This window comes from Euphorbia lathyris, chromosome 10, assembly GCF_963576675.1.
Source record: "Euphorbia lathyris chromosome 10, ddEupLath1.1, whole genome shotgun sequence".
Taxonomy (NCBI): domain Eukaryota; kingdom Viridiplantae; phylum Streptophyta; class Magnoliopsida; order Malpighiales; family Euphorbiaceae; genus Euphorbia; species Euphorbia lathyris.
The window spans coordinates 44655866-44683225 of NC_088919.1; the positions used below are offsets into that span (position 1 = coordinate 44655866).

The following is a 27360-nucleotide window of genomic DNA, read 5'->3' on the forward strand; positions in this document are numbered from 1 at the left end:
TTAGCTAAAATTCTCAATCTAGAACATAGAATCTTACTAATTTTGTGGGTTTTTTTCATATGTTTCCTTCCTCCATTAATTTGCAGTTGCCTATTTTAATAGTTTGTGTTTCTTCAATATTACCACAAGTATGAGAAAATGAAGATTTTCAAGTTATCTAATACCAGAAAACATCTGTTTCGATATGAATGAAATGTTTTTGGTCATGTTTCTGTAATTTAAAAAATGAAAACTGATTTCTTTAGATGTAATATGTTTTTAGAAGTGGATCAACGTTGATTCCATGTTTAGTAAATCTTTAATATTGTTTAGATCATTTTCTACGGGTTTTCAAAAGGAAAAAGTCTTTTCTTTTGCCATTATTCACACGACTTGTGTGTAACTTTTGTTAAATATATATATAAATATTAAATATACGATATTATAATTTTAAAAATTTATTAATATATTTATATATTCTCATTCAATACTTTTTTTAAATGAAGAATACGTAATTCTATAAAGCTCTGAGCATTCTAATGAAATTGGTATTTCCAGAAACCAGAAAAACCGCGAGACGTGAGCTTGCTTGTCATTCTATATTGTTTAGAAATACATTTTTTTGTTTCTGTTTGCATTTTTGTCCATGAAATATAGACTCTAACCAATAGAAATAAATAAAAACTTTGATATATATTTTTGTTTTATTAATTAAAATATTATTTTATTAATTTTATTATATTGAGCCATCAATATAATAACCGTGTATATTAAGCCTTTTTTTTTTTGGTTCGTAAGGGTATCCACCGTCGACAACAGTGACTATCCCTTTCGCAGTGTATATTAAGCTTTTAGTTATTAAGGAAGTTGGCTATCAATTTTTTTTGGATCAAAAAGCTTTTTTTTTTTTGTGAGGATGATTATCATTAAGAAAAAGCATCAATAATGTCGGTATAAAGTAGGTACAAAGTAAGCTCCAAATAGTAGTCGGACAATCTTCCAGATCCTTTGTCCAAAAGGCTAAACTATGAGCTACTTTATTCCCCTCTATCCTAACAAACGAAAAGCTACAAGAATTAAGCATCAAGGTTATTAACATCTTCATAGAGGAAAAGGAGAGAAGATTGAGGAAGGGCTCCGCTAGCCAAGGTTTCGACCACAATCTTAACCAATGGTGGAACCAGAACCCCGGATGACCCGGAGCTCAAATATATCAGTAAAAAAATTTCAAAACGTCCAAAAAAAATCGAAATTAACTGTGCGATTGACGGTAAATTTTTAAAGTCCAGCCCGTTAGGGTTGGGTAAATTTTTTTTAGCCTCCAACGCATTAAAACTGTAAAAATGTTACCATTTTTTTTCAAAAAAACTAGCATTGAACTAATAGAAAATTAAACATGTTTACTTTTTTTTAATGGTAAAGACATAATAAAAATGAATATTAAATATGTCTACTTTTTTTAATGGTAAAGGCATATTAAAAATGAATTCAAAAGTGTTATCAAAATACAAATAAAAAGTCCATTTAAATTAATTAATAATGGTAATATGTTTTTATAATTATTGAAAAATAAAATAATTAAAAAAAAATGAAGTTGGAGGGAGTCGAACATAGGACCTCTCAAAAAAAAAGTAAACATCTTTAACCATCACATCTACCTTTAAACATGAGTAAATTACACCAATAGTACCTGAATTATACCTCAATTCACACTTTGGTACCTGAATTACATTTTGTCTCAAAAATATACCTTAAGTAATGGTAACCGGACAATATAATACGTTTAGCCAGTCACTAATTGGTCAACCCGAATTTTGACCATTTTTAATTAAAATTTTAATTAATTTCTCTCTTAGTGTCTTTCTCTCTCTCTTCCATTCTCTCACTTTCTCTCTCTTCAATTCTTAGTACTGAACCAGAATAGTTCTTCCTCCTTCTACTTTGCTTTGTTTCTCTCTCTAAAAAATGAAAATTCAATGTTTATCTCTCTCCCATTTCCTTTCTCTCTAATAAATCCATCCTTTTCATCTCCAAATTGAAAAATAGCCACAATAAATTAAGATTAAAACTGTTGAAAAATGAATATAAAAATTGGATATACAACCTCTGGAAGCTCAAAAAGTATATAGCAAAAACAGGCTATTTTGTTTCTTTTTGCTTCTCTAGATTGTTGGTTCAATATTTTCATTTTGGAAAGATATGTTTCTGAAAGTGGTGCCAAGAATGAAATAAGTATTGAGAAAATGATATATTCTCTAGGTGACAAGATTAGAGATGCAATGCAGAAGATTTGAGATTGAGCTCCTATCCATGTAACGGATGTGCCCGTGTCAGCCATAAGAACCGTCGGAAGCAACTCGCAGTGATTGCTGCTGTTGTAACCACAGTAGTCCACGCCGAGCAGCGGTTGAGCCGCCAGACTTCATCATCGACGAGAGAGAAAGATAGAGAAAAAAAGAGAGTGACAGATCAGTCGATGCCGAGTAGCGGTTGAGCCCCCAGACTTCATCATCGACAAGAGAGAAAGAGAGAGAAACGAAGAGAGTGATAGATTAGTCCACGCCGAGCAGAGGTTGAGCCGCCGGACTTCATCATCGACGAGAGAGAAAGAAAGAGAAACGAAGAGAGTGACGGATTAGAGGAGAGAGATTGAGTCTTTTAATTTTTAATTAAAATTTATTAAATAAATAGTCAAAATCTTAAAAAGTGGTCAAATAAATGGTCTAAATTCTAATTTACTGGTTAGTGTCGGTTAGAAATATTAAATTGTCCGGTCATTTATAGTTCGAGTATATTTTTGAGACAAAATGTAATTCAGGTACCAAAGTGTGAATTGAGGTATAATTCAGGTACTATTGGTGTAATTTACTCCTTTAAACATTGAAATAATACTACATAGAGTCAATATAATTCTTTTCAAAATATTACCAGACACCATTACTATTTTTTTTCCTCAATTCTCCGACCGTCTATCGGGGCTCGAGCCCCCCTAACCCCCCCTGGTTCCGCCCCTGATCTTAAGGAAGTTGGCTATCAATTTTTTTTTGGATCAAAAAACTTTTTTTTAGGTGAGGATGATTATCATTAAGAAAAAGCATCAATAATATCGATATAAAGTAGGTACAAAGTAAGCTCCAAATAGTAGTCGGACAATCTTCCAGATCCTTTGTCCAAAAAGCTAAACTATGAGCTACTTTATTCCCCTCTACCCTAACAAACGAAAAGCTACAAGAATTAAGCATCAAAGTTATTAACATCTTCATAGAGGAAAAGGAGAGAAGATCGAGGAAGGACTCCGCTAGCCAAGGTTTCGACCACAATCTTAAAATCAGACTCAATATAAATATTCTGAAAAAAAAACAGTCTCTAGCAAGAGTGATACCTTCCAATATAGCTCGTAACTCAGCTGTCTCAACGGAGGGACACGAATGTCTAGGAATACCGGTTGTAGCCAGCATACTACCTAATGAATCCCGAGCAATCAAACCTATCCTTACGAAAAGACCATTTTCCACATACGAAGTATCACAATTAATTCTAATGATGCCTCGCGAGAGTGTATACCAAACCTTATAAGGGCCAAGGCTTAATTGCTTGCTTCCATTCATGCAATAATAGTCGCGCTTTATCGATCAGAAGACCAGGTGCTACCCAAGCGTTATCATGTGCAAAGTTGTTTTTTCCGAACCACATGCACCTTTTTATGTCTTATGTGACTAGAAAGATTTTTTTTTTTATTTTTTATTTTAAATGGTAAAAAATACCATTTATAATAGAATGAATTAATAACGCATCTCCTGCTTGTATAACCAAATTTTCTTGTAAGTAAATCTACAATGGTACTTTAAAATCCATTTTTAGAATTTTTAGAATACGACTCTAATAGTACTTTATAACATTATCCTATATATAGATTAAGGTTTTTGGTACTTTATATATGAAGTACAAAATACCTTATTCTATTTTTAGAATAAGATTTAATAATTTTTTAAGTTTATAAAAATATTATTTTAATGTTTTATATAATATAAAAATAATAATTTATGAGGTTTTATTTTTAAATGTATGTATGCTTTTAGTTAATGTGATTTTTACTATTTAGATAAATTTTAAATTTTTTATTGTTATTAAAAATCATAATAATATATATTACTGTTAGCGATATTTTCGTAATATTACTAATTTCAACTTTATTACGTGTGGTTTGGTGCAGACGTGTCAGAGAAATTAATTTTCAATTAATTTGGATGGTTATATTGATGAAAAATGTGAGAAAAAACTTGAATTCTAATTAAGCGATTGATGAAGGATATAAGAATTGAAAAGAGTCCCTCTTGGATATTTAGATCCACTATAAAAGCCCAGCTAATTACTCGAATTGTAAATATAATGCCAAAAATCAATACATTGGATGTGTGGAAATAGTTACAATTGTTCAAACATAAAAGCAAGCAATTGCAATCACATCTAATATTATATGCAATAGTTAACTTAATTATATAATTAATTCTGAAATAAAATGATAACAAAATTGAATTGATACACGAATAACTAAATTGAAATTTAATTAACTGGAATTGAAATAACAACAATTGGAAAATGGAAATGACGAAATGAATTAAAATGATAAACTTGAAGCCAAATAAATGGCTATATTGTTGTGGCAGATTCTGTTCGGCGTGGACTTCACTTGCAAACGAATGAGTTAATCTAACGGTCAAAGAGGATTGATTTGCTGCAAGGCTTCGGTAACAATTTGAGTAATATATTTGGTACGTTGTGGAAATGTTTCAGAATTGATGTATTTCGGGTTTGCTAACGAAAGCAAATTACTTGGAATGATGTTTATGATGTTGGGAATGCCGAATAACGAGCTTGTGCAGCTCGGAGTTGATCGTAGATATGAAAGAATTGATAAAATTAACTTAAGTGATTAATTTACAAAGTAATTGTAATCAGATTTTTGAGAAGTTATGTTCTCGATGAAAAGAATTGATTGTAAAAGAATTTATTGAGATGATACGAAAGCCTAAAATCAAATTTAGGATGTTAGGAATAAATGTATGTGAGAATTTGGGACATAAATAGAATGTAGGGGTCGAAAAGATCAAAATTTGACATTTACCGATTTTGGGCTGGAAAATTGTTGGGATTGTGATTCGTTTTGGACGAATTGATGATTTGAGATTGAAATGGAGTTGCTGAAATGTTGTTTCAAAATTTGGAATCGTTGTTTTGATTGATTGATTTTCTTTATTTGTTGCAATCATCACTCCACCACTCTCTAAAAACATTTTCTACACTTTCCATGGTCTGAAGTAAGGCTTTGAGGAAGAAGAATGTAGGTAGTGGGAACTAGATTTTCAGATTGGTTTATGTCTTTTTAGATTAGGAGATTAATCCAAATCATCCAAAAATCTGTTATATCATGTTGGATTCATATAATGTGTTAAAAAATCACATGTAATTTTATTATATTTAATAAGGACGACATGTCAAAATATGGAAGGTTATTCAATGCAGCTGTCGCCGCCTCCTCACTTTCTAGGAAGACCAAAACGGAGGTCTCCATCCTAGCTGTCCAATCGGCTAAGTCTGATAATGGAAAAAATAGTCCATTCCGTGTGTCGGAAGATCCGTTTGAAGTGTGTACAATACATGCTCATTCTACCATGTGTTGAAATCCTACTAATAAAGGAAAATAACAAAATTCTAATCCTCGACCGCTTAGTCTAAGGGACACAGATACCATATCAAGGAATCAATTAAACTAAAAGCTTAAGATGATAAAGAAGAGCCAATACTTTTTATTATAATCTCTAACAGGTTATAATCGTGTTTACAGGTTATAATAATTATAGTTTTATTACCTTTATTAATTATGGTAAGATGTAAAAACATGAAAAGATATGATTAATGATTTTAAATACATGTCATCAATGGTATAAGGAAAATATCCTATGACTGTCACATTTTCATTGGTAAAACAAATTACCCAATATACCACTTGGACCAATGATATGTAACAATATAGAATGGTGAAGGAAAAGTTGTCGTATTGGACATGTGGATCAATGGAATAAGTACATCCATCTCAAGAGTGATCATCTAGAGTTGTACGGGTTACAATTAGCACACGTCAAATCTGCGTGATCCATCAGGAGATATGCTCTCGACCTCCCCTAGCACGTGTCCCAGACGTCAACTAGGATTAAGAAGCCATCACATTCCCAAAATACTCTCAGAACCTTATGAATAAAGAAATTGGCACGATCACTATATCTCATTCTAAAATCATAGATTTCCATTTCTCTTATCTTCATCCTCGTAAATTTTACAAACTTAAATATAGGAGTAAGACTCCTTTGATCCTTTTTTTTTTGTCTTACTATAAAGCTTATCAACTCGAGAAACAAATAAACAGTCATTCCCCTCCATATTTACTCACATCAAGTCTCATCGAGATGATTGATGAAATTGAGTGAGTGAGCAGTAGAGATGTCATTTTCTAACACAACAATACCATTTAGAGAAATAATTCGCTTGATACTATCGTCTCACATGATAACTCGTTTTGACATCCTCAATTAGCGGTGAAGACGTTAGTATCTAATTGATAAGCAGGGGTGAAGAAGGAAGGCCAAGAGAGATAAGTAGAGAGGATACTACTAAGAGTAGAAGCTCCAATTAGCATGTTCATTACCACAATTTGGAGTTGAATGGCTTCCAATGGTGATGCTCCTCCCATTATAAGTCCAGTCATGGCTCCTGGCAGAGATATCAATCCCACTGTTTTTGCATTGTCTAATACTGGTGAAAGAGCTATTACAAGTGCCCTTTTCACTTGTTGTAGTGTCGCTTGCCGAGGTGTTGCCCCCAACGCCAATGCTGTTTCTACCTGCCAAAACAAACAAAAAAGACCTCCAAATTTAGTTGAATGCGTCAATTTAATACATAAAATTTATAGAATACCGGGTGCAAGACACCTCATTGTACTAGCTCTCCAAATTGGGGACCCGATTTAATTTTAATGGAACTCACTTTCAATTTCTTAATTATTGATTAGACATCACGAAGGTTTTGTAACAAACTACTACTACTACATGTGGTTTTCAACGTTAATAATAACAAAAATGTTTAATATTGTTAAAGTTGTAGGGTTAATTAAAAAAACTGATGTGTTACAATGATTGTTTTTTTGCTGTTGAAACCAGGATTGTGCTCTTGATATTCGCAAAATCGATGACTTTTGGGTTGATATAGCCAATTTAACGGTTAACGACGTCAAAATGAAAATTTTTAAAAATTAAAATTGTTTAGTATCATTTTATGTGTAACCATAATTTTTATTTTTTAAAACCATCATTCTTTGATTTTTATTCTCTAAACATTAACTTCCCTCTTCTCGAACAACATGAATGTTCACATGGACCTTAATGACCAAGTGAATTTGGTCATTCACCGTTTGATCTAGGTTTATTAAATCTAAGCCATGAGATGTTTTGAATCTCCACCTTAGGATTCTAATAAACCTAAATCTAACGGTGAATGACTAAATACTGCATGGTCATTAAGGTTCATGTGATCAAAACCGAGCAAAACTAAGTTGTTTAGTATCATTTTATATGTAACCATAATTTTTATTTTTTAAAATCATCATTTTTTACTTTTATTTTTTAAATATTAACTTTCTTTTTTTTTGAAATCACATATTAATTTTCTCTATACTTCTCAAAAAATATATAAATAACCTAAAAACTAAAAATTGTTTAAAATATTACCAAATATTTAAAAGTTTTTATTTTGAGATTGTTAACGGTAAAATTATAATTTTATAAAATTTCATTGCAAATCATTGTAGCCACAACTTTCTTTTATTTAAACTAACTCTAATGTTTTATTTTGGTTGTTGTTTTGAATTTTTTCTCCAATTTGCTATTTTTTATTTATAAAATAAATTATTATTATATGAGAGAATATTAATGCAAAAAACATCTTGCGCCAAGTCATTAATTCAATTTTTCTAGTTTAAATTCTCTCAACTTTAATAGTGCGCCACTGCTATAAAGTCAGGTCTCATTTTGTAAAAAAAAAAAAAATGTCAAATATAAAAACTAGGTCTAATACATAAATAACCTCTGAACTTGTCTAAATGTTGCAATCGCCTGTAACAACTTACCCCTTAAACTTGTCCAATTATAAAACATAACTCCAAATTGGGAATTTTTTACCCCGTTTTTGAAGAAACCGTAAAAAAGTTTTTCCGGATTCGTATCACGCCAAAGATCTTATTATCATATTTCACGAGCGTTGCAGATTTTGTATTTTACGTGTTTCTTCAATTGCAGTCCATGTCAGCAATTTGGGGTTGTGTTTTACAATTGGACAAGTTTAAGGGGTAAGTTGTTACAATTGGACAAGTTTGAGGGGAAGTTGTTACAATTGAAAGTTGGAGGAGGCAGTTGCAACATTTGGACAAGTTTAGGGGTTATTTGTATATTAGGCCTAATAACTAGCCTTCCTTGTGAAAGTTTCCCTAAAATTGATTTTGCTAAACGGAAAGGGCAATCCTAAAATTGAATGAATAACAGAACAGAATTAATACCATACCAAGCTCATCTGGACTTTGATATCGTCTCGGAGTCGTCTCATAGCAACGCCGGTGACAGTCATCGCATTTCCAACCATCATTCCGGCAACAGGGATTACATATCTCGGAGTGAAGGGGAAAACATTTAGAAGCAGAAGCAACAGCATTGTCGCCGATGTACCTGCCAGAATACAAACTCCGGCTATATATTTCCCTCTCGGAACATGTTTTGCTCTTTCACCTGCTGTATAACCAGCAACAGAAACCTTGCAGCAACAAAGGGGGGAAAACTTCAATTCAATTCACCATTAAATCAAATCAGATCGAAAGAAAACGAAATTGAAGAAATGAATTACCATGAAAAGGTAAGCGAGGAGGATCCAGAGAATGTTCTGTTGAGAGAAAATGAACTGCAAAACAAATCCGATAATAGAAAGCTGAAGAAAAGATCGGAAAATGGAGTAAATCATCTCCCGTTCCAAACCTAAATTCTGGAAAAAAGAGAGGGAAACCGCCATTAACACCACGGAAAGAGCAGCAACAGGTTTTATCATGCCCTTGAGGAATTCAATTAGCCACTCCATATCCATATCCATAGCTCAGATCAGATTCAGATTCAGATTCAGATCAGAGCAAGTAATCCGATTGTTTTTCTAATTTGTAGAAAGAGGGAAAAGCCTTCCCCGAATAATACAACTGAAGCATCTCCATCTCCATCAGGTAGTAGAGTGGAGTTGCTTTATATTAATATTGTTAAATGGTTAAATATTTTATTTTATGAGGATGGAATTGAAATTATCCATCCCGGAAAATGACGGGACGTACGTACAACTTTATACGGCATATATGGAATTGATTTTAATTGATATAATAATTCTCTGAGAATTTGCTACTTTTACTTTTGCGTTGTCGTTTTGAAGTCATGTCCACCTAATTTTTGACGGATGCGTTGTCGTTTTAAAATAATGTCCACCTAATGTTGAAATCATGTCAAACCCTATTTTCACAGTTTTCATATTGCAATCCGTTTTCTCATTTCCTCACTCCTGCTTTCAAATAATAATATTTACCGGGATAAGGTATTAAAATAGATCTAAAGTTTTTGGGAAAGTACTAATTTAAATTCAACGTTCAAAATAGTATCAATATAGGCTTAACGTTTATAATATAATATCAATTTAGGCTTAACGTTTATAATATAGAATCAATTTAGGCCTCATGTACAAAATAGCATCAATATAGGCTTAACGTTTACAAAATAATACGAATTTAACCTTAATGTTTACAAAATATATCCAATTTAAACTAAACGTCACAATTAAATTAACCATATTATATTCTTTTCCTATTAACTTCATATGTTATCTGTTTATTTAGTTCTATTTTCTTATTTATTATAATACAATTAATTAGTATTCTTGTCCATTAAAACCTTATATTTGTTTTTCATCAACCATTCCGTAACTCCTAAATTTCATGGCTCATGTAAAATAATATTGATACATGTCAGTGTTCGAAATATTGTGGATATTCAATTACTTTTAGTTTGCATATATTACATGAGCAATGAAATTTAGTAGTCATGGAATCATTGATGAAAAACAAATATAAGATCGTAGTGGCAAGAATACTAATTAATTGTATTATAATAAATAAGAATATATAACTAAATAAAAAGATCACATATAAAGTTAATAGGGAAAGAATATAATATGATTAATTTAATTATGACATTTAGTTTAAATTGTATATATTTTATAAACGTTAAGCTTAAATTCGTATTATTTTGTAAACGTTAAATCTATATTGGTGCTATTTTGTACGTGAGGCCTAAATTGATGTTATATTGTAAACGTTAAGCCTAAATTGATATTATGTTGTAAACGTTAAGTTTATACTGGTGCTATTTTGATTTTATGGGTCTCACTTCCACAATTTTGGATTTTAATTAGTGGGTGATTCTATTCCACTCTTTGCGATTTTAACTTTGTAGGGTTGTTGATGCTTTGAAGCTCCGACTCGACGAGGCTTGTTTTAGCCATCACCTCTCTTTCTTTCTTTCTTTGTCTGCCCAATTTGTTTTTTTGGTGAATCTCCTTCTTTGTGTTAACGTTGCTGGAAGCCTCGTAAATGTTGCTTCAATCGACAGGGCCGTTCCTGACCTATTAAAGGCTCGGGGCGAGATGATAAATTTGGCCCCCTTCATATATACATTTTTAATTTTTTTATTAGAAGTTAGATGAAAAAGAAATAGTCGGATATTCCAACTAGGTTGGTACACCCTAACGAATCTTCCAATACACTTAAGTCTGAATTTTATTAAAACGCAAAGAATAAGAACAAAAAGTTAAGAATACAATCCCAATAGGGACTAACAAAACTGAAATTGCTCTAAACGGTTAAAGTTATACATTCTTAAATTTTAACCACTTAACCGTTAATCAGCTATCAGAACGTTCAACTCTCTTCGAAAAAATAATCAAACACTAACAAAATCAAAACACAAACTAGAACATAAATGATATCATAACACTAACCAACCAAACTATATTAATAGAAAAGAAACTTACAATGTAAATTTTTCTATATTTTAGTTATAATTTTATAAGTAGTTATGATTTTTTTATGTAAAGCACAATGTCAAAAATTGAAACAGTTGCTCCGAATATGAGCTGAAATTTAAGTTTTTAGCAAATATTGGTGATTTATACTAATATTAGTTGAAATTAGCAAAGAAAAAACTGACTTTTTTTATAAATAAATTTGGGCCCCCTAAGATGATAGGCCCTGGGCCACTGTCCCAGAAATCAACCCTCAGGGCCGATCCTGTCAATCGAGTTCTATTGGTTTCCAGCAAGATTATTGTTCCGATGTCATCTCTTGTGTTTTTCAAATTACATTTTATATCCTAAATAAATTTGAGTTTCTATGAGTGATATTGTTTTGAGATTATGTTTGAGCATAGATTTTATATTTTGAGTTCCTGCCTCGATTGTCTAGTTCTTGAAAAATAGTGAGTCGTTATCGGACAGGAACTGGCTTGAGAAGAGAGCTGCAAGTTGTTACCTAAATCTATAAGAAATTGAGTATGATTAATATGTACGCTTCCATTTGAGAGTGAGTTTAATAAATGTACAACCCAACATAATATAAACGAATTAAGAGTTTATTAAATAGATTATGGATCAAACCTTTTGAGGCTAGAGTTAACATGCTAATTTAATAATGATATAAATATTTAGAAGTATTTTTTTTTTTTGATAAAAAGGTCACGTATCATTCCATTAACTTAAAAATAAAAATACAACACGGAACAAAGAGGAATAAAACATACATCCCATGCAGGCAACAACCAGTACAAGACCCACAAAGGGAAGAAAATGACTACAAAGAACTACAAAGAACAATAAAAAACTACAAAGAGCAATAAAAATCATAAAAGATACAAATACAACAAACATAGAAATCATATCCTTCTCGTAAGTCAAATCCCGTTGAAAAACCGATGTACTTCATCATTTAGTCTCTTCCGGACGTTCGGATTTGAGTCTTTTCTGTTTGTGCAACCACGCAGATCTATAGATCTACGGATAAGATAAACCTTTTCCGCTCTTGCTAAGACCGAAAAAAGAATAAAAGAAAGAAGTATAGCTCACAAGTGTAGATCTGACGGAAAAAGAAGTTCAAGAAGGTATATAGACTTCAAACTAATAAGAAAATGTAAATTTAAAGCTAAAAACGAAAACTAAAATATAAATGGGAGGAGGAAGGTAAACCTGAAAAGTGACGGTGACAGTGGTGGTAGCGAAAATGACCGGATCTGAAAAGAAGAAAAGAGAGGAAAAAGTAGAGAGAAAAATGAGCCCCTCTCTCTCTCTCTCGATAGGAGGAAAATATATATCTTCTTACAAATATGCTCTTGGATCTGTCCCGGATGCATATGGGTGGATTTAGGCTCTCTTGGAGCCCCGTTTAGGGAGAGAGTTTAGACCGTGAAGGTGGTGTTCTATGGTTGAACTTTTCATGGGCTTGGACTTGAAGTGTATGGGCTCACTTACCACATTACAATTGTTACTCGTAAACACATTACACGAACCCAACATAATATAAACGAATTAAGAGTTTGTTACATAGATTTTGGATTAAGCCTTTTGAGGCTAGAATTAATGTGCTAATTCAATAATGATATAAATATTTAGAAGTATTACTGTATCTTTCCATAATTTTAAATGTCACAGAGATAATAAAATCACATATATCCGACAAACATGACACTTATAAATACGATTGGATTGACATGATTATGCCAGAGAATTTTTAGATTGGATTAAGATTAACTCATTTGGCACTAATCTAATAAGGCACAAGCAGTATATTTGTTGTAGGGACTCGTATAGTGTGGACGCAATGGGAACATTTGTCATATACCGCGATTTGAAATGTTGTATTGTTGCTTCTCCGAAATAGCTTCGATTCCTGGTACCCGGCAAGCAAACATGGATATATGTACAGGTTATAGCTTTCAAGGATTTTATTCAGATAACACATCTGATTTTCACCTACTTATCGATTTTTGCATTGTTGGCATACCGACACGTAAGGCGGTGTGTGTTATAATGTAACTTGGGTACAATTCTGTTGTTACAGTTCAAAGCCTGTGACAACTAATTCAAACCAGGTATCACTCAAATCTCATCTCAGTCTTCAGCTTAGCTTGTCTTTCATGTTGATGAATCATAACAAGGACGAACTGAGTTCATCGTGCACGGAAATGTTGAGGACAAAATATTTACAAAACCAGTTCCACTGTTAACCCATCTAAATAATAACAATGGCATTAAAGAATGCTATAACTCAACTGTAATTTACATATGGTTGTTCTCTGGAAGAAGATGAACAGATGACAGAGAAGGGAGTAAGCACTTGGTCTGTCATTTGTATGCATGATTACAGATAGAATCATGTTCTAACTACTAGAGATATGAATGCTATGAAGCTCCACAAAATTCTATATCTTCGCTTCGTCTTTGTTTTCTTTCTGTTGTGTGCTCGGATCTTTTTCCTCGTTATTGGCTGTACTGACAACCGACTCCTCATTTGCTGCGTTCTGTCACATATTAAAAACAGATGAAGATCAATTTACACAAAATTGAAGAGTTGAACTCTCTGCATTTTCAACATGTAAACGAACTCTTGTCCAACTATTCTCTGTCAATTTATGACTGCTTTCTAAAAGATTTTTAGCATTCATTCAACCTTCTTTGAGGATGAACTTAAGCCAACAGATTTTTTTGGGTAAAACACATTTACGGCCCCTAAACTTCATTTCTTGACATAAAAATCCTTCAACTTTATGTTCTTTAACATTAAAGTTCAAATCAACAAATATCCGCAAGGCAATTTAACGAAATGATAACCTAGACAAATTTGGCTACATCATTGACTCTTTTCTTATTCATGAAATTATAGTCAAGTGCCTATTTTACCTCATCCTTTCATTAATTTTTAACTATTTTTTGTTGATTTGGACTTTAATGGTATAGAATGTAAAGTTCAAGAATTTTATGTCAAGAAATGAAGTTTATAATGTGAGTAGAACTATAGTTTAGGGGCCATGAATGTAATTTATCCAAAATTTTGGTAGAAGTATAAGCACTTGCCTTGCTTCTGTCACGCCAGCCGAAGCCAAATTTCAGTATGTCCAACTTTCTTATTCTTTTTTCTTTCTCCACATCAACATATCTGTTTTGAGGATTTATGTGTGTGAATATGTTCTTACAGGACTGGATACAGAACTTTGATTGCTTGCTGCTGACCTTAACCTATAAGTGAAATTGCATATTATTGTCACATGGATGTGAAGAACATATTCACACATAAATCCTCAAAACAGATATGTTGATGTGGAGAAAGAAAACAGAATCTGGCTTTAGAAGTGTGACTAGGTAAATCAAGAGTCACAACCAATCATATGCATTGAAGTATGCAAGCACTTATTAATCTAACACACCTCCCTCACGCCAAGAACCATCTAGAGCGTGAAACAAAAATCCATGGGTGACCCAACATTTATATACAAGGCTCCGATACCATGTAAACAAAGACCTAACTCGCTCCAAAAGGTACTGAGGGAGAGAATTGTTTCACATATATAAGGAGTCATAGAGCTTCAACTGGAAGGAGATGAAAATAAGGAATAAGTCTCTTCAAATCAGGTAGTATGAAATTAGTTGCAGTTATACCTAGAGTGACGACCATAACTTCGGTTCAGAAAGCATTACTTGCATTGTTGAATTACTTCTCATGGCATCATATTATATATATTCATGTGGCTAATATCAATTGTTTTCAATCATATGATCTTTGCTACATAAAAGCAAGAAAAGTTGAAGATTTTCCTTGTACCTTGGAGAAGATAGAGCTTTAGCTTGGCCAGATTCATAATTTCTTGTAGCATCCAACATTGATTCTGCCATAACGACCCTTTTCTCCATCTGAGCAAGTGAAGCCATAGCCTTCTCATATTTCTCCTGTACATATAATTGTATTGTGTATGTATGGTGTAAAAATGGAAAGAGGAAAAAATAATGTTTAAGTTCCTGAGGTATTAATTAGTTATGCTTTGATTAAGGAAGACACGAACCTCCAGTTATCTAATTAAACAACTGTTTCACAAATTTTCTTGCCAAGACCAGGTACAAGTAAAGTGTGCCAAGATAATGCTAATATATTGATAAATTTAGCTTGGAAAGCGAAGAATATGCTTCTTCCAACAAATTAATTTAGCAATCTTTGCATTTTCAAGAAATGTAAATCTACCTATCGCAATCACAAATAACAAGAAACCCAGAGAGAAGAGGAGAATACCTGAAGTACAGTTACTGCATATCTCTGAGCAGCTGCATCTTGCTCAGCACTTACACGAGCTTCTTCAGTTATCCTCTGCTCTTGCTCTACCCGCATTAGGACCTATAAATTAAACAATAATAAACTATATATATAGGACTACACACAGGATAAGCATAGATCATTCTTCCATGAGCAGATATTAGAGTAAATATTCACCTATTAAAAAAAATGACTATAAAATTTGTTATGTTAACCTGGATCATCGCAGCTTCCTGTTCTTTTTTATCAGAAAGGATTTGCCGAAGCTCGTTAACGTAGAACTCCAATCGCTCAATCTGCAGAATGGATCTCAAGCATGAGAAGCAAATTAAGTGGCAATAAGCTGAAATAAAGAGCATTCAGCTTAAGAAGAGATGAAAGAATCTTTCTGCTAGTATATCTTTGATGTACTTCTCTGGGTAAATTACATACGTGGTGTACAACCTTTACCTCAAATCACACTTTGGTGTACAACCAAAATTTTGTTATACTAAACCGTACGAACTTCAGGTGACCTCCCACTAAAGTGTACAGCCGGTTTTTATGACCGGTCAACGCTGGTCAACTATGCCACGTCAGCATTTTTAATTTTAGAATTAAAAAAAGTGGGATCCACTCTTTATGAAATGACTAAAATACCCTCATCTTCTTCCTTCAACTCCTCTCTCCCATTTCTCTCTCTAAGTCTTCTCTCACTCCTCCCTCATGACTAAAATAACCAGACCCAAGAACCCACCGTCGCTTCCCAGAATTAATTTAATATGCTTGCTTCTCCAATTCCTTTGCAGTAATAAAAGTGCCATGAAACCCATAAGGAACTCGTGAAGGAAGTTGGACTGTTGCTTCCAGCTTCAAACTCTTTGAATTCACTATCAGTAGCTCTGATTTCCACTCTTTTTCATCATGTACGAAGCACAATACGTACCCTTCATCTTCTTTTCCATTTGGAACGAACATAGGCGGTTAGTCTCGGTGAACCTGTAGGAATAGCTGACTGATCCATTGTCAAAGCGGGCGGCATGAACCATACCATCACCGTTGAACAAGTGGTGACCAGCCACCGGTTCGTGAAGTGGGTTAGCCCCGTTTCGAACATAACGTGAATACAATCTGGGATTTGTCCGGTGACTGGTAAATCATGAACAACGGGCTGTTTGGGAACGGAGGTGAAATTGCCGGCGATTTGGAGGGCTGGATCAGTAGTTTTGGGAAGAGGGTGTTTTTTCTCGTGAGAAAGAAGAGCGTTTTCGAGAACATCTAAAGCCATAGAGGCAATCTTTTGAAGGAAATTGAATTGATGTTTATGATCAGAAGGAAGAGGAAGAGGAGAAGTGTTTTTCTTGATAATGGTAGGTGAAAATTAGAATGTTTAGGAAAGTGACGAATGGAAGGAGTGTGAAGAGAGGATGAAATGTTGTGCTTTCTAAATGATGTCTCTAAATTAGAGAGAGAGAGAGCAGTTTCTAAATGGTGGATCTTGTTTGATAACGAGTTCTTGGGTCTGGTTATTTTTGTCAGGAGGGAGGAGTGAGAGAAGCCTTAGAGAGAGAAATGGGAGAGAGGGGTTAAAGGAAGAAGATGAGGGTATTTTAGTCATTTCATAAAGAATGGGTTCCACTTTTTTTAATTCTAAAATTAAAAATGCTGACGTGGCATAGTTAGCGTTGACCGGTCATAAAAACCGATTGTACACTTTAGTGGGAGGTCACCTGAAGTTCGTACGGTTTAGTGTGACAAAATTTTGGTTGTACACCAAAGTGTGATTTGGGGTAAAGGTTGTACACCACGTATGTAATTTACCCGTACTTCTCTCTATCTTATATGTTTTATTCACTTGTCAGGTTTTATTACAACTTCAAGCACTGCTTGAGGATCTGAAAATCTGAATTCAGATTGCAATGGAGAAGAGTTAGTAGATGTCAAGTTGATTTAATAGCGGTTGAGCCTATGGAGTTAACAAGCAAGTAACCCTCAGGTAATTCCAACTCAGTTGGCTGGAGTATTAAGCCTAGTCAATCAAGTTCAAGTGGGAGTTACTCAGCTAGCTCATATAACTTTCAATATAAGTAGAAGCAACAATCATTTACCAAATAAAACTTTGAATGTATCTTTGCACTCAATTCAAGTCGATTATCTTCTTTGACCATCTCCATGAGTGCTGTCTCCAACTCTTCAGATCTGGAAAAGGACAGGATCGAATAAACACAAATGAACTTTTCACTGCTACATTTACAAGATAATAGGTAAATTAGTATCAAACATTCTTCTTATGAGTCATTCATAGCTTTCAAACTGGTTTCCACTTATTGGTTAACATGAGTGTCCCAATGATATCAACAGTGTGATGAAACTACTATTAGACACAGAACTAGACGTCGACCTCTTCTGTTGTGGTGGTGAGCATGAAGGCTAAACAGAAAAATGGATACAAGATAATAAGAGCAACACAAACAATGAAGCTGAATATTTCGATGCAAGACATCATAATCTGCTGATTTGATGAGGAAATAAAAATATGGATTCTGACAGCATGATATTAACTCCTAGGATGAATGCATTTCATTTCCACTGTGCCATATTCGCTAAATAAAACTAATACATCCTAAGAAGATGCAGTAAGTAGACACAAGAGAAGTATGAACCTGAGTGTGGAAGATCTTTTTTCCTCCAGCAGCCTGCACAATTCAACCTTCATCCAAACCACCTGCACAAAAACTGTTAATTGCTGAAATTTAAAATGATTGGAAACAGATTCTTTCTTCAAATGTGTACGATACAAACAAAGAAAGAAGATTATAAACTCCATATTTCTTTAAACATTATTGGATTATGGAATGTTTGACATTGATCATCCACCATAAGAGTATAAGTCGACGAAACCATTTTAAGTAGCACAATGCGGCATAAAATCTTATGATCAAAACTCATGTTTCCCATTACTACATCTCAGGCCAAGTATATATTTTCTAGTGGCTTCAGTAATAGTTTCCAAATAGCGTTAAAATTCATTATCATTTATGAAACTGAACCATCATACTGCTTCATAAAGATTAAAGGAGTCTTAGCCTATGTTGCACAGAAACTCTTTAATAGAGTTTTCGCATTTCGTGTCTGCTTCCGTTTCCTAGCTATGTTTTTTTTAGAAATAATGTTTCCCGGTGTCTGTTCCGTACAACATAGGTCTTAGCACCAAAGTAGTTCACACCATCTAACATCAGATGAAGGCCACAAAGAGTTTTCACTTTTCAATGATATGTCAATGATAAAAAGGAACCCAGAAAGGCTGGTTCGAACTTTTAAGAAGTGAACTGGCATTGAGGTAGCAGATTACAATTAGGCATCAACAATCTAAAGAGAAGAGAAGGAAAAGAGAAAGGTACCTGTTCTTGAAGATCTGGTAGCGAATCACCTTCAGCTCCTAGACTATCAAGCAAAGCATCCAGACTAGTAGCTGATTTAGACTTCTTCTCTCCTTCTAAAGTGTTTTTGTCTTCTGTTAGGGATCCGGGCTCATGCTTGAAACTATATAGCTTAGATGCAAGCCCTTTTGAATCCTTCCAAACTTTACCACCTTTTGATCTTTCCTCAATTACTATTTGAACAGATGGCCTATGCTTTTTTCTCAACTCTAGCAATCTAGCTTCATTCACAGCCAAAAAACCCATGCAAGCAGTAAAAACTAGTTGGCTGCTATCAAATGTTGACCCAGCAAGGGATTGCAACAAAGTAATCGCATCCCCAGCATCTTTGGTCGTCATTAATGCTGGACCTACAGAAAATGGCACGAAAAATAGTTATTCTATAAAGGCCCTAGACATATAAATTACAATTTACCCGAAAAAATTGAATAAGGAAGATATTAAAAGCAAATACTTGATTATATGCATTAGTCAGTACCATATAATTCCATTAAAGCAAGTGCAGTTCGAAACAACATCACTCGATTTCCTTCAAAAAGAAGAACATCCCAAACTCGGAGGACTGAAGAAAAAGAAACCAGCAGGTTCAAAATCAATCTTGAAACAAAAAATAGTACAAAACATAATCAACCAAAAAGAGAAAATCAATTTGAGATTTTATTGACATGCAAGCTCACCACTTTCCCAAGGAAGCATATTCACAAAGATGGAAAGGAACCAAGGTCCGGAGATCCATGCCACCTGCACTCCCAAGTAATCCAGATGATTAACTGCACCAAAGGCATAAATAGAATAAAAAAAAACTATCCACAGATCCTATGAGAATAAGAAGAAAACAGAAAATGCTAGCATAACCAGTTCTGAACATAGACAAACCCAGTTTAGGAAACCTTTCTCGCATTAACTCCTCAAAAACAAGTTGGTCCACCTAATGATACAAGAACGGGTTTAATAAAAGATCAAACAACTAAAAAATCACTGCTCTCAACATAAATAGTTTGCCTATCATATAATACACACACAGATCAACATGTATGACAAAGTAGAAGCAACTGATTTTGACTATGGACGACTCGCACCTGAGATTCTATCATTTCTTCAGTGTAGTAGCCATCAAAATAGTCATCGATAATGCCCACCTGAAAAATTAAGCCTGTTCTCAAGTTAAAAAGATATGAAGGGTTAGCCATTGGACCCGAACCTCGTTGATTCTACGAAACACCTTGCGTCGTGCTTCCTCAATAGCTGACAGCAGTGGCTCAAGATATTTAAAACAAGTACTTTCTCATTGACACCTACAAAAATCCGTTATCATCCCTTCGTGCAACGTTAATTGCAGTAGTAACATCAGTTGGGCAGTAATTAAATTTCTACTGCGATATATTCTTGGAACCCACATAGGAAAAGACTTGGGAGACATTAATAACACAATTGACTGCTTCTGGAGCAGAACATCATCTCCTTTGCTCAAACTCTATAATGTTTGGCACATATCCTGATGATCTCAACAATTTCGTCAAACCCCTCAAGGTTGTATATATTAACTGACTCTCAGGCAACCTCTCATCTAGAGAATAAAACTCAAAAACACCATCATTCACCTCAATTAAGCTACATCCTGGTATTTTTTTGGATCCTGTATCTCTCATTGCAACTTTAAATCGTGCAACATCTTTCCACCTTCTAAGATCACCATATATGTTGGAAAGCATCACATAATTTGCAGGGTTTTTAGGCTCAAATTCTATGAGCTTTTGAAGTGCCAATTCAGCCAATTCAACATTTTTGTAAATCCTACAAGCCCCAAGCAAAGAAGCCCAAATAACAGCATCTGCTTCCATAGGCATCTTGGTCACAAAATCCACAGCCTGAGCTAGATGCCCAGCTCGGGCTAGCATATCAACCATACATCCGTAGTGCTCTATTTGAGGCACAATTGAATAGTCATCAGTCATCGATTGAAAATATAAAAAGCCATCTACAATCAACCCCATGTGTGAGCAAGCACATAAAACACCTATAAAGGTGATTCCATCTGGCTTTTCTCCAGCAATTTTCATTTGTGAAAACAAACTTAATGCTTCAGCTCCTCGCCCATGTATCGCTAAGCCACCAATCAGGGTATTCCAGCTAATCAAATCTTTGATTTCCATGCTTTTGAACACATTGAGCGCATTTTCCAAATGACCACATTTAGCATACATGTCAATTAAAGCATTCCCAACATATACATTTCCCTTATAGCGATTACTCTCAGAAAATACATGCACCCACTTGCCCAAATTAAGAGCACCCAGTCGTGCACATGCTGATAGCACTGTCACAAGTGTGGCATCATTCGGATCCACATTGCGTTCAACTAACATACTCTTAAAGGAACTCAATACTTTTAAAAAATGACCATTACGTGCATAGCCTCCTATCAATATATTCCAAGAAAATACATTCCTTTCAGGCATTTCATCAAACAGTCTTTCAAAGGCCTGAAGATCACCCCCCTTATTGGCATAACCACTTAAAATTGTGTTCCAAGACATGACATCCTTCCTTGGCATCCTACTGAAAAGCTCCCGCGCTGTTAACATATCCCCTTTCTCAATATAACCCGAGATAACAGTGTTCCACAAGACAATATCACGTTCAGGAGCTAAATCAAAAAGGCGATGTGCAGTTTCTATATCATCACAAGAAATGAAACCTTTAATCATTGACGTCCAAGCAACCACATTTCTCTCCAACATCTCATTGAACACCTTATAAGCAGCTCCTATAATTCTTACGCTAGAATACAAATCGATTAACATAGTGCCCACAAACAAATTTGCTCTAAATCCACTCTTTATCACATAGCAATGCACTTCTTTCCCTTCCGTGAAAGCATTAACCTTCACACACGATTTAAGAACAATTGGGAAAGTAAAGCAGTTAGGCTTTATATCCATGTTTTTCATTTTGCTAAACAAGACAATAGCTTCCCTGTAAAATGTATTTTGGGAGTAGCCCTTAAACATCGCATTCCAAATTGAGACACTTGGGTGAGGAATTTGATCGAACACTTTGCGGGCAGATTCCATGCTCTTGAAAGCTGCACAAACGACTATTAATCTTGGAATAATATAGTCGTTGCATTCAATTCCATGGACAATAATATGCGCATGGGTTTGGTGAAGGTGTTCTGGGCTCTTACATGATTGCAAAAGAGAGATGATCTTGTCTTCCAGAAGTCTGTGAGGCAACTTTGTTGCTAAAGTTGAAGCAATTTTAGCCATTTTTAACCAGATAAATGTTGTTCAGCTAGGTTGTTGGAAGCAATTTCTGATTTCATATTGAGATGAAACTTCAGGTGGGCTACTTAATCAGTCAGCTTAGACAAGGAGATAGAACCTGGGGATGTTTCTCGACGGATCCAGTTTTCGGAGTAGGTACGGAGAAACAAGTCAAGCTCAAAATTCAAAATACCATAAATATAACGTTTACAACATAATATCCCGGTTAAAACCTTATATTTGTTTTTCATTCTGTCTGAACATTTTATACAAGTTGAGTGGCTATCAAGACAACACTCAAAACTACGCCGTTTTGAGTATATAAACTAAATAAAACGCGGATTACTACTGGTGGAAGTCGAACCTACGCACTTGTCTCTACAAGACACGCTACTTACCACTGAAACAATAGCTTCTCTTGTACATTATGTTACGCGCGCTGTTTAATATGTAATAAATGTGTCTAATAATTAATTTAATAGAAAAAAACACCAAAGTGATGGTGCAAGGAGTCAAACCGTGCACATTGGTTTATCCTGGACGCTGCTTACCACTGTGCTTAGACCTGACAAAGCGACACACGACCCAATGACACGACACGAACACGACACGCTTTTTTAGTGTTAGTGTTTATAGTTTTATGACACGACACGAAAGTTGATACGACACGAAATGACACGTTAATTTTCGTGTCGTGTTCGTGTCAACCTGAAAACACGGAACTGACCCGAAATTTAATTACAAATATACCCTTATGATTTTAGGGTTTGGAAATGTAAGGGTATTTAATAGGAAAATCATTTCTAAAAATTTGAAACATATTTCATATTGTTTGTAATAATTATTTTAACTTATTAGGTTTTAATTTTTTAAATTATGAATTTGAAATAAAATTCAAAATATTTGGAATGACAGGTCGGGTCGTGTTAGACAAGTCGTGTTGAGCATGTTAGGTCGTGTTAGTAGGTCAGATCATGTCAATTTAATTGGTTGTGTAAAAAATTCGTGTCGTGTTTACCGTGTCAAGAGCAGGTCATGTTCGTGTTTTGATTTTGTGACACGAAAAGTTTTCGTGTCTTGTTCGTGTTTCAGGTTTTGACACGAACCCGAAACCTGACACGACACGAACACGATACGAACACGAAAATTGCCAGGTCTAACTGTGCTAATAGCTTCTATTATTTAATATTTGACGCATGCACTTTTTTTTTTTTTGGTAAGAAGGGAAGAAAAAAAAACAAACAAACAAAAACCTAACCCGGGATCAGTCTAGGAAGACTAACCCCAATCCTATCCTCAAGAAGAGAAGGTAACAGAAAAGAAGGAGGAACGGAAAGGGTAGAAACACCTAACATCCCCCCATGCCCAGCAGCTGCCAAGCGATCCGCCACGCGGTTTTGCTCCCTATAAATATGGGAGAAGGTAAGAGAATCGAAGGCAGGACGAAGCCTCAATATGGCTTTAATGAGATTCTGACTCTTAAGACAAACAGTCTGTCTATCCGAAATCATATTGACGCATGCACTTATTAATATCGATTAAATGTGCATAATAATGAATTATTAATAGAAAAAAAATGTGCATAATAATGAATCATTAATAGAAAAAAGATCCAAGAACATACTCCAATTTCTTATTTATTTAATTCCTCTATATTTTTGTAATCTATGTTTTAAAATGTTAAGAACGATGTTTTAAATATTGTTACATATGTTCGAAACTTTATAATTTGTGTTCTAAAAATTAAGTATAATGTTTTAAAAAAATCAGTAAATATATGGATCATTTTTGTATTTGTTCTATAATATAATTTATAACTCATATTCTAAATAACATAACGTATGTTCTAAAAAACATAATGTATGTTCTAAAGTTTATAGTTTGTATTCCAAAAATTAAGTATAATGTTCTAAAAAAATCAGTAGATATCTGGATCATTTTTGCATTCGTTCTATAATATAATTTATAACTCATGTTCGAAAAAACATAACGCATGTTCTAAAAAATATAACGTATGTTCTAAATTTTATTGTGTTCCAAAAATTAAAATATATAATCTAACGTATGTCCTAAAAAATATGTCGTATGTTCTAAACTTTATAATTCGTGTTCTAAAAGTTAAAATATATGTTCTAACGTATGTTTTAAAAAATATATTTTCTTATATAAATAAAATATTAATATGAAATTTTATTAAAATATATAATATATTTTTATTTAAAAAATATAGTATTGGATTTTTTTAGCATCAGAGGCACTTAATAATATATAAATAAAAGAATTGTATAATGAACAAACTAAAGTAAGTGTCCCAGCGGTAATACATGTTGTGCACGTGCCCCAGATTCGAATCCTTCCTCCCCCATCTTTCAATTTTGTACATCAATCCCTCCCCTATATAGCTTCGCGGTTTACGTTTATTCGTAGAATCGCAAACTGCGAAGCTCTTTAAGGCATTGTGGATCACCGAAAACCGCAAAGCTAAACCTAACATATACTTCGCGTTTCAACTAAACAACGAAGAACTGTGACTTCACAGTTTTGTAATTGGCTTCGTTGTTCAAGTAACCACGAAAGCACATTTCCTTTTTGTCTTTAGTACATTATTTGACAATGTCTTTGTTTTTTTAATAATAGCAGTATGTCAACTGACCATTTTTTGTATGTGATGACGTGGAACGACCAATGGAAAACCATGGGAAAAGCCATGACATGCGAGGGGGATGAATCAAAGTTGCTTCGGCTATCAATGAAAATCAACTTCGAAATGCTTCAAAAGAGAGTATACACTTCTACACGTGTTGATTCAACATCTTTTGACGTACGTATGACTTTGTAAACTACATATGGCACAAACAAAGTTCTTGGGATAGTAGTTGCGATTGTCGATTCAAGTGATGTTGGATGCTTCATAGAGTATTGCCGAATGAATCCAAGCGATGTTATCCCACTATATGTTAATTTTGAATCACGCACAATAGATGCAAAACTATCGCGAGCTATGAAGACACATAATGTTATTCAATCAAGTTGTGATGCCACCATTGAAGTGGACACAACCGTTGAAGTCAAAACTCATCGGACAGGCAAAGAAAAGATCACTGATTTCAACCTCGCATCCAATCCTGGTTTAGATGATATTAGCTTGAATCCTATTTTTTTATCCGGAAGAAACGATATATGAAAAAGATATTTGGGGTCATTTTGACCCCGGAAAAACGGTACACGAAGAAACGGTATGTGATGAACAACCTATCCTTCGGAAACAATCTTGTCGCGAAGGTGTTCCTAAAAGAAATGCACGAGCTGACCATGTATCAGTAAGTATTTATGAGGTGGATGATGAAGAAAGAAGAAGAAAGAGGATTGATCCATTTCGATGGCTGCTAGAGGTCTATGATTCACCTGTGCTTCCTATTACATATAGTGCATCAAAAGGGGTTGTTGGTTTAAAGGTGCAAGATGTATTCTCAAACAAACGAGAATTTCAAGATGCACTTGGAAAATACACGGTGAAGAATAGGTTCGAATGGAGAGTGCACAAGTCTAACAAGTCCATGTTTGAAGTTAGATGTAAGCATGATGAGACATGTAAATGGCGTGCTAGAGGTATTGCGATACCCAATTTTGATATGTTCAAGCTCTGAAGAATGGATGAAATGAACAAATACACATATGCCAGAGATCAAATGTTACCACATCACATGCAAGTGGGGAAACAAGTTATCGGCATACTACTTGTGGATAAGTTTGATCTCAAGGATAGAGTATATACACCAAAGAACATTGTGAAAGATTTTGAGAAAGTGTATAAAATCAACATGTCTTACATGCAAGCTTAAGATGTTGGGCATTAGAAGATGTGGGGGGTTAACCGGAACTACTGCAAGACCTTGAAAAAATGCAATCTAGATAGGGCAACACATATTCAAAATATCTCAATTTGCTTGTAATGTTTTAACAAGTTATCTTTAATACAATTGCATTCTTTAAAAAAAAATTGTGCGCAATGCACTTCTATTAAACAAAGGAAAATTATATTAAAGAGATAAAATAAAACCCTTAACCCATCCCACCCCAATGTGATTCGAACTCATGACTTTTAGAGTCATAGGTAAGTTCTAAACCAACAGTAATATTTTATAATTTTATAAATCTTGTAAAAAAATCTTGTTTTATCTTTTTCAATATTAATAAAATTTGATTAGTATTTAAATACAAAATAAATTTAAAATTCATATAAATTATAATTCAAATTTAGTTACAAAATGTATAATACAAAATGTATAATATATTGTTTATTTATATGTTAGTAATAATAATAATTATCATTATTATTATTGTATTATTTAGTTCAAAAATTATATTTTTTAGTTTATAATGAGGACGTTGGATCTTCAGAGTTGATCAGGTACATGAGGCGAGGTTGCTGTTGCTCCGGTCGCCGAACATGCGTCGGGGGAGGCCCTTTGTGTACGCTTCGATGCCAAAGTTAGTAGCAGTCTAAGAGTAGATAGATAAAGTAGAGAGATCAAATATGGTGGAGAGACCTATACTTTCCCTTTGTCCGGGTATTTATAGTGAATGTGGTGGGCTTATGGGCTTAGAGAGCCTTGCTTGTATCGGGGTTGATTGGTTTGGGCTTAGTGGGCGGCCTTTGATCTATATTCCTCATCAAGTAGTCCCCCTTCGGGGGTCCTTTGAGTATTTATGCGAGATTCAAAACATTCTAGGAGTAGCAATGAATGCAATTGCATCGCTTGGGACGGCCTATGAATGAGAATTGTGTCGTTTGGAATGACTTATGAATAATAGCGTCGTTTAGGACGTCGTGAGAATAATTGCGTCGCTTGGGACGACTTATTAATAACAATGGTGTCGTTTGGGACGATTTATGAATAATTGCATCGCTTGGGATGACTTATTTATAATAACGGCGTCGCTTGGAACAACTTATGAATAATTGCGTCGCTTGGGACGACTTATTAATAATAATGGTGTCGCTTGGGATGACTTATGAATAATTGCGTCGCTTGGAACGGCTTATTTATAATAACGACGTCGCTTGGGATGACTTATGAATAATTGCGTCGCTTGGGACGGCTTATTTATAATAACGGTTGCTTGGGACAACTTATGAATAATTGCATCGCTTGGGACATCTTATTAATAATAATGGTGTCGCTTGGGACGACTTACGAATAATTGCGTCGCTTGG

At 34.2% G+C, this 27360-nt stretch overlaps 3 protein-coding genes across 6 annotated transcripts; all 3 read right to left on the minus strand.

Annotated features, from left to right (window-relative positions):
- Positions 1-5763: 5763 nt before the first annotated feature.
- On the minus strand, positions 5764-9304 carry LOC136209905 (protein ALUMINUM SENSITIVE 3). The gene is made up of 3 exons (XM_066001534.1): positions 8926-9304; positions 8590-8835; positions 5764-6877 (listed from the first exon to the last, which is right to left on the minus strand). Exons 1-3 carry the CDS (start codon positions 9163-9165, stop codon positions 6563-6565), a joined length of 801 nt encoding a protein of 266 aa, XP_065857606.1. The 5' UTR covers positions 9166-9304; the 3' UTR covers positions 5764-6562.
- A 3929-nt stretch (positions 9305-13233) lies between these two features.
- Positions 13234-20086, minus strand: LOC136208923 (uncharacterized). Of its 4 annotated transcripts, XR_010677322.1 has the most exons (12): positions 19956-20086; positions 19753-19804; positions 19554-19646; positions 19355-19438; positions 18838-19226; positions 18100-18161; positions 17545-17635; positions 15673-15753; positions 15437-15538; positions 14975-15099; positions 14230-14391; positions 13542-13676 (listed from the first exon to the last, which is right to left on the minus strand). XR_010677322.1 is itself a non-coding variant. In XM_066000213.1 (11 exons), exons 1-11 carry the CDS (start codon positions 20064-20066, stop codon positions 13529-13531), a joined length of 1338 nt encoding a protein of 445 aa, XP_065856285.1. In that variant the 5' UTR covers positions 20067-20086; the 3' UTR covers positions 13234-13528. The 4 variants fall into 4 exon arrangements, 3 of the variants coding, with proteins under 3 accessions (XP_065856285.1, XP_065856287.1, XP_065856286.1); XM_066000213.1 differs by lacking the exon at positions 14230-14391 and having other exon boundaries at positions 13234-13676; XM_066000215.1 differs by lacking the exon at positions 14230-14391 and having other exon boundaries at positions 13236-13676; positions 19554-19617; positions 19956-20039.
- Positions 20087-20329: 243 nt separating this feature from the next.
- LOC136208921 (pentatricopeptide repeat-containing protein At3g29230-like) lies at positions 20330-22312 on the minus strand. The gene has a single exon (XM_066000211.1). The coding sequence runs from the start codon at positions 22143-22145 to the stop codon at positions 20331-20333; it is 1815 nt and encodes a 604-aa protein (XP_065856283.1). The 5' UTR covers positions 22146-22312; the 3' UTR covers position 20330.
- Positions 22313-27360: the final 5048 nt, after the last annotated feature.

Bases quoted from the DNA above. Each gene is read 5' to 3' on its own strand.
- LOC136208923 (XM_066000213.1), bottom strand. From the start codon at position 20,066: ATGGCTAACCCTTCATATCTTTTTAACTTGAGAACAGGCTTAATTTTT. The intron at 15,754-17,544 runs GTAAATGATTGT...TCCATTCTGCAG, and splicing joins TACATTCAAAGTTTTATTTG to ATTGAGCGATTGGAGTTCTA. The intron at 15,539-15,672 runs GTTAACATAACA...TTTAATTTATAG, and splicing joins AGGAAGCTGCGATGATCCAG to GTCCTAATGCGGGTAGAGCA.
- LOC136208921 (XM_066000211.1), bottom strand. From the start codon at position 22,145: ATGGCTAAAATTGCTTCAACTTTAGCAACAAAGTTGCCTCACAGACTT.
- LOC136209905 (XM_066001534.1), bottom strand. From the start codon at position 9,165: ATGGATATGGATATGGAGTGGCTAATTGAATTCCTCAAGGGCATGATA. The intron at 8,836-8,925 runs GTAATTCATTTC...TGTTGCTGCAAG, and splicing joins TCCTCGCTTACCTTTTCATG to GTTTCTGTTGCTGGTTATAC. The intron at 6,878-8,589 runs GTATGGTATTAA...TTGTTTTGGCAG, and splicing joins TCAAAGTCCAGATGAGCTTG to GTAGAAACAGCATTGGCGTT.